At 33.8% G+C, this 20,830-nt stretch overlaps 1 protein-coding gene across 1 annotated transcript in view; it reads left to right on the forward strand.

Annotated features, from left to right (window-relative positions):
• The window catches only part of LOC145688113 (protein trapped in endoderm-1-like), a 109,844-nt gene that overhangs the window by 84,017 nt on the left and 4,997 nt on the right, over nt 1–20,830 (forward strand). Inside the window, exons 3-4 of the mRNA XM_081761865.1 lie at nt 134–380; nt 16,962–17,267. Coding sequence (XP_081617991.1) covers nt 134–380; nt 16,962–17,267 — 553 coding nt within the window. The remainder of the gene's footprint in view (nt 1–133; nt 381–16,961; nt 17,268–20,830) is intronic.

Below are 20,830 nucleotides of genomic sequence, written 5' to 3' on the forward strand. Positions count from 1 at the left end.
TTATCATTAAAAATTAGACATGAAATTCAGTTATTTCTAGAGCAAGTGACTTTTTAATTTAAAAAAAAATAAATAAATTATAGTTTTCATTGTTTATGTGAATTAATTATAACTTGTCTGCCTCTATTTGTAGGTAATTTAGTGACAGCTTTAGCTTTGCTTCGCTGTACGAAACTTCGAAAGCATGCCACAACAGCCTTCGTAATAAGCTTGTGCTTATCTGATTTGTTGTTCTGCAGCATCAATCTTCCATTGACAGCTTCTCGCTTCATCAATGAAGCATGGACTCTGGGGGACACCTTGTGTAAACTCTTTCCATTCTTTTTCTATGGCAACGTCGCTGCCTCCCTGTTAAGCATGGTTGCCATCACTATTAACAGGTAAGAAAACATATTTATATTACTAAAGCACCATTATATGTCAATAGTCCTACTGATGTGCAGATACGATATTTCAATTACAATCAAGTTGTTTTGATTGAAACTTGCAATAGAAAATCCATGACAATGTGCATTTCTGTCAATTTATTGTTTTTACATTATATTAGTGTGTTTTTTAATTATGCAGAATGTAAATGCGAAACTAGTTTCAAGTCAATAAGTCAATAAGGTTCTTGTTGTATGGAACTAGCATGATAGGCGTAACTTGGGAAAACGAGGGTACAATTGCCCTCCAATACTTTCGGCATTTTGTAGTTAAAATAGCTAAGCAAAATTAGAGGAAAATATTGTATAAATTCCCTACTCTGAGCTGTTTTGCCCTCCTCAATGTTTGTACCAACTTTCACTTATGACTGGATGTATGTATTACACTTTCATTGTTATTAAATTGGGTTTACAAAATGTAATGGCCTAATAGCGCCTAAAATCAAACGTTTACTCTGAGAGATTGTTAGTTGGGAAGAAGAGTTGAAAGTGAGCCAAAATTTGAAAAAAAAAAAAAAAATATATGAAGTGAAATCTTTGAGTTTAACGTCCCACGATTATGCCCTTTAGGCTAAGGGAGACAATGATTAAAGCAAGGGAAATTGTCAGGGGTGCCCACAAGGGGGGCTATGACGCAAGCTGCGTCATTGAAATATTGGGGGTATAAAAATCTATATAAATATGTTTGAGGGGGTGTAAAGATTAATCGAAAAGATTTTTTTCATGGAAGAACACCTACGGATAGACAATTAGGGGGGGTGCGTCATGGACATAAGGGGGGTGGGCACCACTGAAATTATGGTAGGATAATTGGTGAAATGAGAAACTTGGAGAAAACGGGAATATCCCAAGAAAACCCACGAACACGATGTTGTCCACCACAAACATACTTGACCGGGGATCGAATCAGGGACCCCACGCAGCAGAGGCAAGCGCTCTACCACTGAGTCACCGTGCCCCCCGAGCCAAAATTTGGGTAGTTGATTAATATCACGTTTATATTATCGACCTATTTCGGTGTAAAAGGAAGGCTATAGCAAAGTGAGATCATTTTAGGGCATTCAACCTCGATAGTTTCCCCTCTTTAGTAATGTAGTAAAATTAGAGTTCTAATCCGCAAACTTTCACATGAAGAATATAGACCTACAAATTCTAGGACTTCTACAAGTTGGTGATGGAGACACGAACACCCTGGCATTTATGTGATACGAGTCAAAACGATTTGGAAACTTCGCTTAAAATGTTTCCTTGTGAATATATCTATTGCAAGAGACATTTCTTATTAATAATCTTTTTATATAAAAATGAAAGTTACTATGTTTGTGACTTCGTACTTTTTGAACCATCCGATCGATCTCGATCAAATTTTCAACATAGATGAAGTTCGGGCCTGGAATGCTTTTATCCTTTCACTTTGTTGGTGCAACTTAGGGAAGGGAGGTGTATATATGTTTGTATTGTATACCTTTCGAGTCCTCGTTTGGAGACACATATTACACTATGTGGTAACGTCGCACATAAAGAGCCATAGAGTAGATCTACCAATCCATCAAATAATTACATCGATTCTTGCCAGATTACAGTTAAAGTCGATAGATCTCGACGCTAGCGTCACTTATTAGCGTAACAATTGATATAATTTCTTGGTGTGTTCCTATAGTAATGCTAATGGTTCCAAATTAATCTGCGACGTTGCCACATTGTGAAATTTTGATTCCCCATAGCGGCTGAAGGAAGCCCCAGAGGGCATACCATCATATGATATTTTCGCTTTATTTTGACCAGTAGAATACTGCTCTGTGGTCCGTGGGCGCCATTTTAGAACACCCGATATATATATATATATATATATATATATATATATATATATATATATATATATATAGTATATATATAAATTATCAAAAATGACCAATATTACTGTCGAATCCAGTTTTTGGGGTCGCTGAGACAAACAGTGACACTTACAATGCAGTTTAAATCCAAATTTAGCCCTTTATGGACAAAATGAAACGTATTCTCCTCGTGCGAAGAACGGGTATTCTGCTAGTAATTAATATGTTATGCACAACCAAAATGTCATTTTACGCTCAAAAATTTAACAAAAAATATGGGGAAATATATAGGTCAGAAAAGATAGTTTTTTGGAAGGATATCGGTCAGGGTACCATCTGAGTATGTTTGCCTAGTAGAATTAAGAATATATATATATATATATATATATATATATATATATATATATATATATATATATATATATATATATACTCAATCAGGAAGACCGACCAAAAGTTTCGAACCAGGGAGCTTGTGATTACTCGGCTAACCATTTACGCCGGTTCGAAAACTAACTTCTGAAATGTTTTTAAGTTTTTTCGCTTACTAAAATATACTTATCTGCTATATTTTTCATTGATATTCATTTAAAAAGTTACATACGTAAGTAATATACTAAAATAGTCTGGTAAATAGGAGCATCACGCTAAATATTTCTATGCATGAGGTGTGGATAGACACCATTAGTAACAGTTCCCGTTGAGATATTAACAGATTGTCTCTATTAAGGACCTTGGTTGAGGTAATTCCTCTATCTATTTTTTAAAATAAAAAATCAAAAATTTGCTTACATGTATGAGATACAGGCTCTAAATAGCTACCGTTAAATTCGCCGTTATTCGTTAATTCATTAACAAATTGACTCCATTAGCCAATCTGGCCGAGATAATTGCTTTAGCTATCTAGTGCACAAAACAGAATTTAAAAATTCGCAAACGTTCAATAGTTATCGTGTGGGTTAACGGACGGATGGACATTATATCAACACAATATTATAAGTCCCACTGCGTGATCCTAATAAAATTTATGGAAATCCATTTGCGTACACCTTATCCAGTGGTGCCCACCCCCTCTTATGTCCATGACGCATCCCCCCAATTGTCTATCCGTAGGTGTTCTTCCATGAAAAAAATCTTTTCGATTAATTTTTACACCCCCTCAAACATATTTATATAGATTTTTAACCCCCCAAATATTGTAATGACGCAGTTTGCGTCATAGCCTCCCTTTGTGAGCACCCCTGTCTTATTATTGATGTACTATGTTGAATTTCCAAGACCTTTTATATACAAAAAAGTATGTACTGTATTCAATAAAGAAAGAAGAAAAGTATTTTTGAAATTTCGAAAAGGAGTAACATTTTTAGGATAGTAGGCACCTACCTTTCTTTCTCGTATTAAATTTACTCTTCGTAAAAATCTTTGTTATTAGCCTTAAGGTAATAAGGTAAAAGGCTAATTTTTACAAGGACGTGCGACAGTGTGTTTCGAAAAGCGTATACACACTTTAAAACATTAACGAATGGGTAACTACAGTAAACTTCCAAACTATAGGAACTCAAAACTCAAACTTGAAGCAGTACATATATAACTACTAATTGTAATAGATTCATAAAATAGAAAACAGAACCTGTTCCTCGGACGCTGAATCCACATAAAAAAAAACATTACTCGCTATGCGTTACTATTTTATTCCCTAGCGATAAGAGTTGAAGCCGGAAATCTTTAACCTGAACCACTTTTGAAATGAATAGATGGTTAAGGGAGGAGAAAGAAGCTAGCCATGGGATGCGGAATCGATTGCAAAAAAGCTGCATTTCGATATTTCTCACCGTTTTCGCCCCAAGGAAATTAGTACTGAAATCAGAAGTAGTAGTAAATTTCAACCATTTCCGGTTTCGATAGAGTGCTGTGGGTTGTGATAGTATGTATTCTTGAGACTGAATCGATATCAGAAAACCGTTTGTCTCTACTTATTACCACTTTTGTTCTATGGCGAGAAATATTGAAACCAGAAATGCTTCTTTTAAATAATTTCCAGATTCAATAGTGTGTTAACGAGGAGATAGAACCTACTCTCGAAAAATTGAATCAATACTAAAGAACGGCATATTGATATCACTTACAGTTTTTGCTCTACGAAAATCAGTATTGAAACCGGAAATAGTAGTAAGTTTGAACTATTTCCGGTTTTGTAGGGTGTTGTGGGCTGTGATTATGTGTTCTGTTGTCACAGAATCGATTGTAGAAAACTGCTTCTCGCTATACATTACCATTCTTGTTCTATGGCAATCAATGTTGAAACCTGAAATCGTTAATTTGAACCACTTCCAGTTTGAATAGATTGTTGATTGAGAAGGTGAAATCTATTCATGAGAATGTGAATCAATTGTAAAAAAAACACACCTCGATATTTCTGATCGTTTTTGCTGTATGGAAATCAGTATTGAAACCGGAAGTAGTAAATTTCAGCCACTCTAAGATTTGGTAGAGTGTTGCAAGTTACAATGATACGATCTCTTGAGATTTTGAATTGTTTGGAGAAAACAGCTTGCCGCTATCTGTATATTACCACTTTTATTCTATTGCGGTAATTGTTTAAACTGAGAATGCTAATTTAAATTACTTCAGATTTGAAGGTTCTGGTACCTACACCGAGTACTATTTATCATATTTTTTTCACATCTCTGCGTTATTACAGGGGGTCCAGAGGGTAAAAAAGTCAAGAAAAGGAACTTTTTTTTTTTTTTTTACCAAAAATCCCGGGTTTCATGCCTCAGATACATGATGGAGATATGTGAATGGTACCTTTTGAGAGGCTGTTCTATTCTGAAGAGTATGATGGACTGACCATATCCTGGGATAAATAGGGATGTCTCAGGAAATTTTTACCTGAGATCATGTTTTATACGGGAATCTGGGGCATTGTGGGGTATATCATTTTTAGCGGGCTTGCTTTTGCACCTAGAAGATAGAAATTTTGCACAAATATTCAGTCCACCGAGTAGTATTTATCAAATTTTTTCATATCTCTACGTTGACACAGGGGGCTCCAGAGGGGCAAAAAATTTTAAAAAAGGACATTTTAACCAAAAAATCTTTTTCTTCGTGATTTTCCCGCCTCAGATACATGATCGAGACATGTGAATGATACCGTTTGACGATTTTATTCTGAAGCGAATGATTGGCGAGCTATGTTCCTAGGATAAATAGGGATGTCTCAGAAAACTTTTACATGAGAACCTGAATTTTTGGGGTTAAGCCTATTTTTATTATTTTATGGCAGGCTTATTTTTGAACCTAGAAGATTGAAATTTTGTACAAACATTCAGTACACCAAGTAGTATCTATCGGACTTTTTCAGATCTCTGCATTAACACAGGGGAGTCTAGAGGGACAAAAAATGTAAAAAAAAAAACGGATATTTTATCCAAAAAGTCCCTATTTTTCGTGATTTCCTGCCTCAGACATATGATGGAGACACGTGAATGGTCCATTTGAAAGGCTGTTTTATTCTAAAGACAATGAGGTACAAAACATAGCCCTAGGACAAATAGGGATGCCCCAGGAATTTTTTTATCCGAGATCTCTTGGGGAAATCTGAGTATTGTGGGGATCATTTGTAAATCGCCCTTACTATTCAAGATAGAAGCTTGAAATTTTGCACACACATTTAGTACACCCCTTAACATTTTCCAGTTGATTTTCTGATCTCTGCATTGAAACAGGAAGGCTCCAGAGGGGTTCAAAATTTAATATATATATATATATATATATATATATATATATATATATATATATATATATATATATAACCGATTTCTCTCAAACTTTCCTGCTTCAGGAACAAGATAGGGAAATGAGAGTCGTGTCGTTTCAAAGCTTGCTTTATTGTAAAAAAAAAAAAAAGTATGAACCATGATCCTACGACAAATCGAACGAAATGAAATTTCTCGAGTCGCTACTCGCCAAATTTTACGAGTTTCATGGATACGATTTCCTGTTTCTCTGGCTTGAGGGTAAAGCGAAAATACTTATTCTGGCATGAGTCTTATATACTTTCTAATCGAGACATTTTACGAGTAGGCAACGTTGAAATGTGATAAAATGTTGAAAATGAAAAAGTGAGAGGGAATGGAGAGCCCCGAGAAAATCCACAGGGTGTTGTCCATCACAAATTGTCATGGTCTGGGATTGAACTAAGGATCCTCGTGCCAGAGGGGTGCAATGAACCAAACTGTTTCCGTTCAAAGAAATATTCCGTACAGTGATAATTAAGAATGTTTTCTAATATATTTCTCGTGGGTTTCGTGCTCATATTGTTAAATAAAGCATTTTTTCTACTAACATTACAATGGACAAATGCTGAAAGTGATTATGTATAAGAAATAATAAATATTGAATGATCGTATAAGATAATCTCTAATATTAAAAGTTAAATAAAATTGAATTACTCGCACACAAATCGTGTTCAAAGAATCAATACAAAAACGTTTCATCCACACCTGTATCGCCCTCCTACAATGGAACTAGATAGTTCGTTCGTTTATTATAGTTTAAATTGAATGCTTGTTCTGATGAAATTTCAAATACGTATTAACAGTCCAGATAAAGAAACATTTCGTCTTTTGAAAGTTCATGTATCGCTAATTTTGATACCATAGTTATGTGATCTTGTGTTTCGTAAAAATGGTGTTCTCCACCCCCACCCCATGGAATTGTTGTCAATTACAATTGCGCATGTTCTGAGATTGAACCATGTAATACCATTTTACAAACAATACCTGGTTTACTTTTCCAGTTTTAGCTATTGGCATAAGTATACGAAGTCATCATCTGAGAAAAATAATCGTTATATTTGATGGTCAATCTCAACCACGGGTAGTCTCAGCTTGAAAACAGAGGCTGCTTTCCTTAATTCTTTTGCACGGTGGGAGTTTCCAAAAGTTTATTTCATCTCAGCATGTTCTTATTTTCTTCATTATGTTTAAAGTTTTACATTAAATTTTAAAAAGGTTTCACGGTGGAAGACAGCGAAAACATTTATTCCAACAAAAGTCTTATACACTCATCTAATAGCCCTATAATTTTGAATGCAAGTGTATAAGGCTGTGATATTAAAACTGTGGTCTGTGGACCATAGGTAGTTCTTGAAATCTGTCCTTCTGGTCCTCTTAAACGTTAGTCCGAAAAGAACAAAATAAAATTCATGTAACCTATCACATAGTATACTAAGAATCTCAACCAGTTATTGATACTACTGTGGGACTATAAAATATTCTTCATTGCCTTCAAAATCGTTCACCTCTGGGCTCTGGCGCGTGATGGATCCATGGTTCGATCTTAGCCCGCCAAGTGGTTATTATTGTTGACTCACAGCATGTAAGCAAGTTTTCTCAGGATTCTCACATTTCCTCCCTGAGAAATCAATCCATCTCAAGTAAGATTTTTTTATTGTTTCCAAAGAAATCGCGAAGTAAATTAAACCTTCAATAAACATTAATTAATAATAATTATAAGGTATGATCATAGCCTCGCAATGATTCTATTGCAAGAAAGAAAGAGAGATCAAATTGAAATGCGTTATATACAACTAAAACCAATTCAATATTTTGAAAGAATAAATATACCTATTCAAAGATTGAATTTTTATTTCGATAGTCACATCTTATTAAACGCTTGCTGGGACATGAGTTTATACATGAAAGTTCGTCAAATCGTAATGCTACAATTATAAAATGCTTTAAAATATCAAACAATACTATCGATAAAGTGAATACGTTTAATATCAAATAATACTTTCGATAAAATCTACCGAAACCATATTTAGGAAGAAGTTAAATGTTAACTAAAAAAATGGAAATCGTATTATTATTCAATTCAAAATCTTTTGTCGTTGTAAAATTCTATCGAAGTTGAGGTTTTAATCTATATATATATATATATATATATATATATATATATATATATATATATACATATATATATATATATATATATATAGATAGATAGATAGATAGATAGATAGATAGATAGATAGATAGATAGATAGATAGATAGATAGATAGATAGATAGATATAGATATAGATAGATAGATATACAACAATAATCGTGCCTGTTATAATGTATATTATGAAACATGGGAGCTTCCTTACTCTGAAAGAAGTCCTTTATGATAAGGGAGAGGCTAATTAAGCCATTGAATGACTGTTGTAGGAAATGGAAGTACCAGGAAAAAAGATGTTGTCCACCAGAAAGTTCACTTGGTCGGTTTTGAATCGCGAACATCAGAAAATGTCATTCTACCACTGAGTCACCGTGTTCTCTTGCTGTTCCACATACTACATCATTCTGCTATAAGCATGAAACTTTTTCCCATATCCATACCTCACTGTGGGTCTACAAGTTTTCAAGAGGTTACCATACAATAGTTATTGCCAGGATCAAACAAAAAAAGTAAAGCGTCTGCAGTGTGTGTCAATTCGTTTTACGTAGGTTTTCTACTGGTTGCCTAACAAAAGGGTTGTGTTTGATTTTCAAGTCCAAGGTAATTATTCACAACAGTTCAATCTTGTCCTTTTACTATATAAAATGGAATAAGTATTTCATGGTATCATCTTAATAAGAAAAGGTGTTTTCTTGTATACTCCTATGCATTTCATAGACATTTTATCCTTTACCTCAAAGTATTAAGCTCTCTAAGATTTATTCTTTTTAAGAATACCAATTAAGGGCCTGCACACCCTGAAATTTTTTTGAAGGGGAGAGGGATCCAGCATTAACAGTTACTGTGTTTAAGCATTATTGAAGTAGCATTATTCTACTTTCAATAAAACGATACGTAATTTTAAAGTATTGTCACCTATATTCTCAGCAAAATACACCAACTTCTTTTTATAAGAAAAGAAACAGTACAAGGGTAGTGTAACATCAACTTTTCTACACTATATCACGGATTTCTCTCCTATTGCAACCATAATTCTCTTAAGAAAGTTTAGAAATGTTTGTTGGGTTATAAAGTTTCAAATGTGGTCCGGGTCCGATGGATCCCTCGCTTGGGTGCGCCCTTGAATCAGTTCATTCTGCATACAAGATTATATGTTGTTTTTTCATTTAAAGTAACTGAGTAAACAAGAATTTTAAAGTCTTCGTATCACAAACTAAACAATGTATTAACCTCAATGACTCCCGTTCAATGGACAAGCAGTTCATCATTCACTTACGTTGGTAGTGTCCGTAGAAAATCTAAAATAAAGTATTAAATATTTTCATTTTCCTATCATATCCTTCGAAACAAGTATTTTGTCTTGTAATGTATTGCTTCATAAAAACCAGTTCCTTCATATAGCATACAAAAACAACTAAGATTATATTTCTAATATCAATTTATTTCTTTATAAGAGAAAAATACGTAACTCTCACTAACAATTTAGTTGCCAGTACTTCCGTATTTTAGCTATAAACTATTATTTACATTTGTTAATTCAATGTTTGAAACCTATTGAATTTTTAATGTTACAATACTACGGATTAATCCATTTATAAAATAATATTTACAGTTGACAGTTCAATTGCCTGTAACCCTTTGTAATTTCACAATTACATTTAGGTATTTAGCCCTAATATATGAGGATAAAATATGTTCTTCTATTCATACACAATCGAATGCATATGCTACAGTGTGTCAGTGTTCATATACAGCATTTAATAATTGTTTATCTTTCCCCAAAAACATTTCTACTAATTCTTTGATATAACAATCACACTCTGTAATGTACCCATATACCAGATTAAATTTTTTCTCCAGAGCATAAGTGAACCTTTAAAATGCATCTTTAAATAAAGTTTATAGATTTTCTCTTCATTTCACATTTAATTACGATCATCCACACCTTTTGTAATAATTCGTAATCATACTGCAGCAAACACTAGTGTTCTTTCTCATTTTCATTATGTTCAGAACATGCTTCACATAATAATACTGAATTTGGTGTGTACTCTTTAAATAATTGCATAATATAGGTATCACTAATACTTTCACTAGTACACTCACACTCATTAGATTCCACTTCAAAACAGTTAAGATCCGAAACACTGGCATCATCACTTTCCGGGAGTATTTCATCATTATATCTATTATAGCGTCTAACATTTCTTCTATTTTTTGTGATGGATATATTATTCTCAATTTATCACGTAATTCATCTGTTAAATCGTGGTCAGATGGGTGAATTAACACTATAGGTTTTTCGTTTTCACATTGACTTTCTTTTTCTCTAGGTGAAACATAAGCAATCTCCCTGCTAGTCATTTTTCTGCTCTTCAACAAAAACAAAACAAATACATTAATTTTTCAAGTGTGATACACCTATTTATATACCTAAAATATACGCTTCTGTGCATGTGTAAAACATTTCCCCCTTACATTTAATAAAGTGTTTTATGCATTCTCCATCTTATATTACAATCAAATAATATTTTATTCGAATTTCCTGTTTAATAATATGTTTCAAGGCGATACAAAATAAATCTTTCCCAAGAAAAATTTGTTAATATGATATCACCGCGTATGTTCTATTATTTTCCAAATATACTCCATAAACTTATATTCCATTATAATAAAATACATAAATGTATAATAGTAAACAATAATATTATACATTTGTCTTGTTATTGGCAATATCTTCTACACATAATGTTCAAATTCTAATTCAAGATAAAAATCTCTTACTCACAATAAGGTTACTTTTAACGTACTTTCGTACATTCTTCTTTTACACCATATCGGTATATTTCCCAAAGTCTTTCTCTAGTAAAGTTTTAACCTAGCGTCAGCATATATTTAAAGTCCCACACAAGATCTCGGAAACGTTCAATAAAGTTCTATGTAGTCACAGATGTCCATGCCTTTTTCTATTAATTGATAATAATTCTTTACGAACCTCAACTTTGGTTACATCTATAGTTTTCCGTTCAAGCGATTCCGTATCCAACATCAAACACTCATGTTGTAACTGTCCACATTCCATAAAACTGCAGGCAATACAGATACATACATCGTCTGGTTTCCAGTATATTATACACTCTTTTATACCATCCAATGATGTTCGTTCTACAGTACACTCACATGGTAACTTAAAAAATTCTTCCAACTTCCAATGCTGCACCGGGGAATTACTCACTGTTGGTGAAAGTGTAGGGGATATTCTTTTTCATGATCCGCGCAAAATACATCCAGTGACGGAATAACTTCTTTTTCCAGTGGCGGAGGTTGCGGTTTCACCACCGGTTGAAATGTCCCCGATAAAGACGTCAATATATCCAAGTTGGCCGGGGTAAATTCTGTTTCCACTGGCGGAGGTTGCTGGCCAACCACCGGTTGGAATAAAAACTCTGTCCCCTGCAAAGATGACGACTTTGCAAAAACAATTTCACCTCTTCTACTAAGATCCAAAAGTTTCAGTGAATCCATGTTTTAAACAAATCTATAACTCCTTTACCCTAAAAACACCACCATATTTCAACAGCAAACAATTCACGAAAATGAGCTTTATTCTCCAGTGTTTATCATTTTTTATTTTCTTCACCACCTAGAAAGTACAATAAAACAAATTGAGAATTAGTTATTTGCTGTATTACGATTTCCAATTACAAAATATAACTATAAAGTTTCCCTTTCAACTTTTTGTTTTAATCACTACTACTACATTTCATCCTGGGTAATATGTTCAAACAATTCCGGGTCTATTTTTATTGCATTAGCTTTCGGCACGAAAAAGCCTTAAGTACAATTTACGGTAACGTTAAACGTTCTGTCCCCATATAACCTCGTTGTTACACTAGCGTTTATGAAACGGAACACAAAAGTTTACAATAATAATAATAATAATAATAATAATAATAATACTTACCAAATGTTAGTTTATCTCTGTTTAGTTAATTATACAGTTGAAATCCAAGTCTTCTGTCGCTCTCTGCTTTACACTTTGTTTCTAACGGTTTCTATTTGCTTCAGCACCTAAAACAGAAAAAAACTGCAATTAGTTGCCGTATTTCGACTTTTTAAATTACAAAGAACATAAAATATAATATTCAATGTAGCACTAACGTTCCCAACCATATTAGTTTTGCATGTAAGAGAGCTCTGGTTCGATTCCTTGCTCGGATTCTGCTAAATACCTGTCCCATGTAAGTTTGTTCTTATACAGTAAAGTTTATATAATTTATAATTACATATAATTAAAAAAGTCTCCAGTGCGAGCATAAAAAAGGATTAGCGTACGTTCTCCCGGTGGAAAACCCCTGGTTCAAATCCAGGCACTGTGATGGCTTCCTGTCCAATATAACTTCCTTCTTAACATATACGTTATATATACCTGTATACGTTATATATACCTGTATAACATATATATATCTTACATAATTCATAGCTACATATAAGTAACAAAACCTGCTAAGCAAAAGGTTTATCGTACGGTTTTCCACGTGGGAGAGCCTGGTTCGATTCCCGAAGCGGATTTTGCTGACTTCCTGTTCAGTATAAGTTTGTTTATACACAGTAAAGTTTATAACATTTATAAGTGAAAACTCCGCACTGCAAGCAAAAGATTTAGAGTACAGTTCTCCACGTGGGAGAATCGTAGTTCGAGTCCCGGTGCAATGACGAATGTTGATTCCCTGTAGCTTCCATATTACATTACACTATACCTTAGTTAATTTATAATTTCATAAAAGTACACCGAGTCATATGGTTTTCAATGCCGGAAATCCGCAATTAATTACCGATAAAAAACAAACACTTCCGTCCCCTTATACTCCCAATGATTACAATATGTTTTACATGTATTTCATTTCCAGTGTCACTTCCCATATAAAAATGAACAAGTTTAAATCAAATATGGAAATACTACAAAGTTAGTACTTATCAATCTTCCAGTCTTTCCTAGTAGTAAAATATCTTCTTCGCAAACTTAACGCTTGCTCTTCATACGTTTTTTGTAAGTGTACACATCATGAAATGAATCGGCATTTATATAACTCTAATAACCTTGAGACGAATCTCGAAACTTCCAGAATATCTTTCCCCTATTCCAACGATAATAACCTTGAGAGAAAATCTGAAACCTTCCTGAATTTTCTTTCCCCCATTCCAACGACCAAAATTCCAGAATATTCTCCAACGACCAACATCCGCTGCCGTGTTACATGTCATGCATATAAATGAAACAACAATATATTACTTTGTTATACGTGTGTGCTCTGCATATTTCACTTTCTAAGGGTCTTTTTTATATCCTGCTTGTCACATTAGCATTTCTTCAAGCGGAGAACATTTATTATACGTTACATTCTCTTCCCATATACAACATCCGTACGCTTAAAAATTCATAGCTGCATATATTATTGTATTTCTTCTGTGTCATTTACAAGATCATTAATATGCGGAAAAAGGTATATCAATTATTCAAACTGTCGACCGCCCGTGAATGTAACTACAACATATCATTAAGAACTGCTACAATATCAAAATATCAAAACTTATGAATATTTATGAGTGTCGATAGTTATATTACAACCTACTTGGAGGGCAATGTAAAGGACAGAACCTATTGTTGGGACAACAAATCGATTGCGAGAAACCGCATCTCGATATGTCTTACCATTTTTCTTCTGTGGAAATTACTATTGAAAGCGAAAATTATAGTAAATTTGAACCAATTCCGGTTTTGGTAGAGTGTTCGGGATATTTAAGGTACTTTGCCTTGAGACGCTCAATAGTTTACAGAAAAAAAAAACGCTTCTTATTATCTATTACCGTTTTCATTCTATAGCGATAAACGTCGAAACCGGAAATGACTAGCTTGAACCACTTCAGGTCTGAATATAGAATTAAAAGAGAAGATGAAACCTATTCATGGTATTATAAATCGATTGAAAAAAACGCATCTCGGTATCTCTTACCGTTTTTGCTCTGATACCTGTGGACAGACGGACGAAGCCGCTCTATAAGAGTTCCGACACTTAAGCTTAGCGTAGCTTGGAGGTCTGAAAAAGTCATATCCCCACATAGGGAGATGAGATATGGTAGAAAAATTCTGTGATGGTTGCTCAACAGATTGCACCACGCACCGGGAAGCTAGCGCCATTAAACGGTCAGTGGTGAATATTCATATAAATATGAGGGAAGCATAGTTTAACTTTGAAAAGGGTAATTTGTTAAGGAGATGCTGGAAGTTCAAGGATGTAATTGAGGTTCAGAGACAATAACTTCATGGCATTACACGGAGTCTTCACTACTACAGGGGCGCCATCTTGTTGGTAATAAAACCTCTCATTATCGTACAGTATACGAATCGTTAAATGAAAATGCAACGTTTTCATTTACCTGGACCCACAACATAAGTGAATCAAGTTACTATCTTTTGCGGTAACGTGTTGATGGCAAGCCCCCATTTCATACTGTAATTTCATTCACTTATGCTGTGGGTGCAGGTAAGTGGCAACGTTGCATTTTCATTTAATATTTGGGCGCATAAAGAGTACACAGCCCAAACGGCTCTTTCGATTTAAAAACAAAAGAAAACTTTCTTCACTTTAGATTGAAAACATCATATTTCGAGGTAGTTTCTCCTCTTACATTTTGTTGTAACTCTGATAATAACAGAGTTACCCTATGTCAAGGGAATTTTGACACACCCTGTATATATATATATATATATATATATATATATATATATATATATATGTATATATATATATATATATATATATATATATATATATATATATATATATATACACAGCAGACTACTTCTATATTACTACATGTTTGTATATTATATTCAAACAACTTATGATTTGCATTCATCGATCTACCTTCCTACATATTTATAAGTTCTTCCGTCCATACATACATCTGTCTATATATCTACCTGGGCTGGCCTGTAGTGAAGTCGATAGAGCGTCGCGGTAAGCGGTTAGTAGTGGCAGGACTTAGCTCTTTAGGGCTGTTGTGCCATGTGGTTTGGTTTATCTATCTACCTGTTTCTATATATCTCTGTCGTGCAGGTATAATCAGTCACCACTGTTTAGTTATTTTTGTGGGCATAATGATATACTGCTAATTCTAATGAAAGATATCTTCTTGACATTTATAGTGTGAGACTGAAGACAAGAAGGAAAGTCTCAGTAATGATGGCCGAGCCCGGAATTCGAATCTTGAACTCTCCGATTATTACAGCAAACGTGTTCATGCACCTTGTACAGATTATACAGAAACGTCAATTTCTTTTATGAAAAAATATTGTAATATTTACATGACGTAAAAAGTAAACTTGTAATAAATTTGATAAATTTATTACGTTGATAAATTTGGAGTGACTTGCAAGCGGTAAACAACATATGGAAGAGCAATTTCCTTGCAAAGTTCCTTTATGAAAACCTTCCGACAGGACTGTGAAACTGACTCCACTCAGGGTACTTCGTAATGTAAATAATTACTTTTATCAGCAACTTAATTTTTTAATTCATCATAAAGATCATTAATATTCATGGGGTACCTAGGGTCCCCCACTATAACCAAAAGTGAATACAAAATTTTAGGTGGCGTGAAGATATATAGTGGGGGACTTTAGGTCCGCCAACGCATATAACAAAAAAACCAAGAGCTTCGTAGGATTGACCATAGCATGAACATATGCATGCTTCGAAAATATTAACATAGCTAAAGAAGCAATGCTCTAAGAAAATAACACACAAAATGATTTCAAAAGATAATAATCTGGGGGGACCTTAGGTACCCCACTTGGCCGTTCGAGGGTTAAAAAGTTCCCAGGAAGACTTCAAATAATGCAAGCACATATCTCCAGCATCTCAGGGTTCCAGCTTCTTTCCTCCTTCATGTTGGGCGGATATTCATGTCCGAAGAGCTTATTACAAATACAAACAAAACCTCAAAACTAAGTCATTATAAGCAGACTATTCACAATTATCATCTTATTTATGAACAACTTGTGTATAGTTTGGATGAAACATTGTAAAATTTACATTGCTCAGCCTATAATGAAACACATTAAAGTTATATGTAGTAATATATAACGAAGATAAAAATTAAATATATTAATGAAACTGATAGCTGATTTGTCAAAAAAATCAGTAATCAATTACTGAAAAATAAAAAAACATGTTAAAACATAAAAGTGAAGAAGTAATAAAATGAATAATGGCATAATGTATGAAAAGTAATTAAAAATTAATTAAAATACCTTTGAATTGTGAAAAGCAAATTATTAAACAAAATATAAAGTACGAAAAGAACTTGAAATAAAATGAAAAGCGAAATTTGGAAAATTAAGTTTTAGTAATATTTGTTTTCCTTCTTGGTTTTGCTCTTAAGTTTACATGTGTTTATTATTTACATTATTTGAAAACGTCTTTCTAGTTTCTTTAAACCCTTTATGGAACAAAGATTCATCTTGTGTTGATATGATGTTATGATGAGCTTAGTATAAAATGAAAGGCTTTGATCTCTGCAGTTCAAGCGTGAGTTTTATCAGTATAATAATTAGTAATATTAAGTAAACAATAAATAATAATATTAGTAGAAGATAATTAATAACAGTAGATAAGATTTCTACTCATTATGTGGTGACTTGAATCCTTCTATTAGACTTTTAAAATTGACTTTTCATTTAATTTCAGGTACATATTGATCACTTGCCATAGCTTCTATGATAAGTTGTATACAGGACGTTACATCGCTATCATGTTGTTATTTGCTTGGTTATTCAGCTTCTCGATAATGCTACCTCCATTAGTAGAAATTTGGGGCCGACTAGGACTTGACCCACCAACATTTTCCTGCACGATTCTGAACAAAAATGGGAAATCGCCAAAGAAATTCCTTTTCGTGTTTGGATTTCTTCTACCATGCATTGTCATTATTGTTTCGTACAGCTGTATATATTGGAAAGTCCGGCAAAGTCGTCGTAATGTGCAGGCACATAGGTAAGTGAAAAACAATGATACGTACCTTACATCATTTACATGCATATCTAGCTCCATCATGTGCGTCATTAGTGTCATTCAGTTTTATTTTCGATCGTAAATAAAACGGACACAAACATAATGCAACATAGTAATAACTTAGGAACTTGTTTCAAAAATGGTATTAGTCTTTTAATACTAGAGTAGAACTGACACCTAAACATTTTTACATTTTTTAATATCACAAAAATATTATGACAAAGATAGCAACAACATCAATATTTAGAAATGACTTTTAATTTTAGTATTTTTGCATCATAGCATATTATAACTTGTAAAAAATAAATATGTAGAACTTGTATTTTGAAACACCTACCACGAGCCTATTTCTTAAAGCTGTTAGACTAGTAATAAGTGTTCATTCATTTTTGATACTAGTGTAAATATGCGAATATTTCTCGAGCTGACAATAGAAAAATACCAGCCGTAAGTCTGTAGACTAGTATTATAAGAGCACCTGACTTCCTTTATCAGTAATTTAGTTTCACAAAACACTAATGTGATTCAGCTGGCTTCTAGTTTATTAGTAAATATTCACAAGAGATTGAAACGTGTGTGTGTAACATCACAAATAAATAGCTGGGTGTTCTCCTGTTCAAATAATAATAATGATAATAGAATTTAAAACCGAGTGCAAACTGTGGCCAATACAGAAAAAAATGTCAATTGATTTATCTAATACTGTCAATGAAGGGAAAAAAAGTTCAGTTGCTTCTAAGCCATGGGCGGATCCAGGACCGACTTCTGGGGGACGGTGGGTTGTCGTACTGCTACTTGTAAGGGCTGCAAACGTTTTGATGGGTTTTATTTATATATATATATAAAATAAGAAAGTTTCCTCTTCTGGGGGGGGGGCGATCGCCCCCCCACCCTGGATCCGCCCCTGTTCAAAGCAAAACTTAAAGTGTACATTCCAAGGAGAAAGTTCAAGAAGTTTAATATTTCTATTTGTGAAAATTTAATTTGAATTTGAACTTTTTTCATCGTTCCTACCTACGAGTATATGTTTTTAGTGCGTTTTAATACGTGTTGACATTCCATCTAAAAAAATCAGTTAAACTATTATATACTACTAGCTGAACCTGCGCTATCTACTCAGCACATCGTTCTGTTATGACCATGAATCTCCTTCGCACTATGTATGTCTCCTTACTCATACAAGTAAAGGATAGGAGACTCACAAAGGAAGTTCATTGCTATGTATAGATGTTGGAGTGATTTTGTAGCAAATTTGTAGAAGCAACACGATATAAAGTGGAAATATTTTTCTAATAAATCCATATTCCTTCGAGTACGCCTCATTGCGTCTCTTGAAGCCTTTGAAGTTGCCAGCATGCAATATGTTTTGCCATTCATATTTAAGCAAAGCGCCTGCAATGTCTGTCAATCCGCCTAACGTAATTTCCCTAGTGGTTGCCTAACACTGTAGTTTCGGCCTGCAACAATGTTAATCTTATGGGCTCAAAACGGCCTCTACAATGTTGAATAGAACAATAATGACGCGGTTTTTGAAAATTTGAATGAGAACTAAACAATCTACACAAAATTTGGAATCGACCAGTGAAAAAGGGCACGTTTCTAGCACTTGGGGTTTCGAGATCTCATTGTCGAAAGGATTGCGGACAAACATATAAGCCTAGCATTTTAATATATAGACTCTTTATGTGCATAATATGATAAATTACTGTGTATGTAGCGTCTGCCAGATAATTGTATTAATCTTTATTAATATAAGGTTACTTATGCTAATTTATATCACGAACATATTATTAATCATTGTATATTACAACGAGTTCATGGGCCTGGCAAACTCGCAATATTCTTGTCCATTCATTTACTTTATCTTTCAGTGTTCAAATTACTACCAAACTAAACATTCGTATCTTTTGATTCCCTTATCACATTCAAAATATTTAATTTAAATTCTTTTGCATTATATACCGTCGTAGATCAAAACCGAAAATGCAGATTTCTCTGCTCTCTGGTGAATATTTCTTGAAATGAAAACCCGTGCGAATGTATCTTTTACAGGGCCGGCGCTAGCAGTTTTGCCGCCCTGGGCAGTACTTTCACATGCCATCCCTTTAATCCGCAAACCTGATTTTGATAGAAGACGTTCAGGTGTCACAAAAAAGTAGGATGCCCCATTTAAAAACATGTATGAAACGGAAAAGTAAACAAAAAATTGAACTACCTCTCTCGAATGCTTACGTAACATCTAAGCGACTCCATAGATGAGTAGATGAGAGTAGTCAGTATGTTCGATTTCGCTGTATATCTGTAGTAATGGATAGAGTTATATCTGTTATATACAGCAGCCCACACAGAAAATAATTTTAAAAAAATGTGCTTTAGTCACGACTAAGGATTTTAATTTTTAAGCTTATTTTATATCAAAAGGTCTTTCCAATAGAGTATGGAGCATGAAGATAATATAGTGAACCACATATTATGGCAAAACTAAGTGATTAGCCTAAGCCTTATGATGTACTAAAACACAATAGAGATACACAAATTAACATACCTTAATTGAAAGAAACTTTTCTTGCTTTGGTATGAGCAAATTCCTTTATAACATTCGCGTAATCCAATATTTCAGCCAATTCGTGTTCTATTGATATTATCGCTATACCATTCAAGGGTGTTTCAGACGTGGAAGAAGTAGATAGTTTTTAATAAACTTAAGTTTCGAAAAACTTCTTTATCCAGTTGCCACTGTTACCGGTAAGGTTAACAACATCCTAAATGCAACACTGACATTGGGAGTAAAGTCTTGTTCCTTAATTACTTTTAAAGTTTCTTTTGGTGAACTTTTAGGCTTAATTATAGCGGATAACATTTTCAGTTAATCTTTCAAATCACTGGAGTTAATATCTTTCGATTCTTCGTGTGCTATATGCCGGCAAGTTTAGTGCCTTTTCAGACAAAAGTTCAGGTAGCATATCTTTATGATTACTCATATCGTAAAGAAAATCGAAATACTCGCTGTGATGTTTAAGTTATTCAAACCTTTCTCTTAAAGCTAACATAATCATGTCTAGAACTTTGTAATAAAAATCGATCTTCTATTTCGTTTGTGGATCTTGAATAGCTTCATCCTCTGCCTCGTACTGAAACTATCTCTTCTTTCGACTTCGAGCTTTTACTAGTACCAATCTGTGGGTCATCCATATCTAATGCTGATGCCAACTCCATCATATCAACTAAGTAATATTGAAATTTTGCATCATTTCTGTTCCTCTCGAAGTATTCAGATATGTCAAGAATCTTGACTACATCCAACCCATGAGAATCAATAATTTGGAGACTTTTGCTTACTATGTTTATGTGGAGTAAAAAATCATACCAGATAACGAGTGAGCAAAGTAAAGTTATGCAACTGGTTTGCTATACACAGAGTATCGTGGCGACCATTTTATTTGTTCTATTGTCATTACTTATTTGAAGCAAGGCATCATAAACCTCCCCTGCTGATATCTAAATTGAATCAGAGCATCAATTCCGCTTTCCCACTTTGTGGTAAT

This window comes from Thermobia domestica, chromosome 6 (genome assembly GCF_964235325.1).
Source record: "Thermobia domestica chromosome 6, izTheDome1.hap1.1, whole genome shotgun sequence".
NCBI classification, from domain to species: Eukaryota; Metazoa; Arthropoda; class Insecta; order Zygentoma; family Lepismatidae; genus Thermobia; species Thermobia domestica.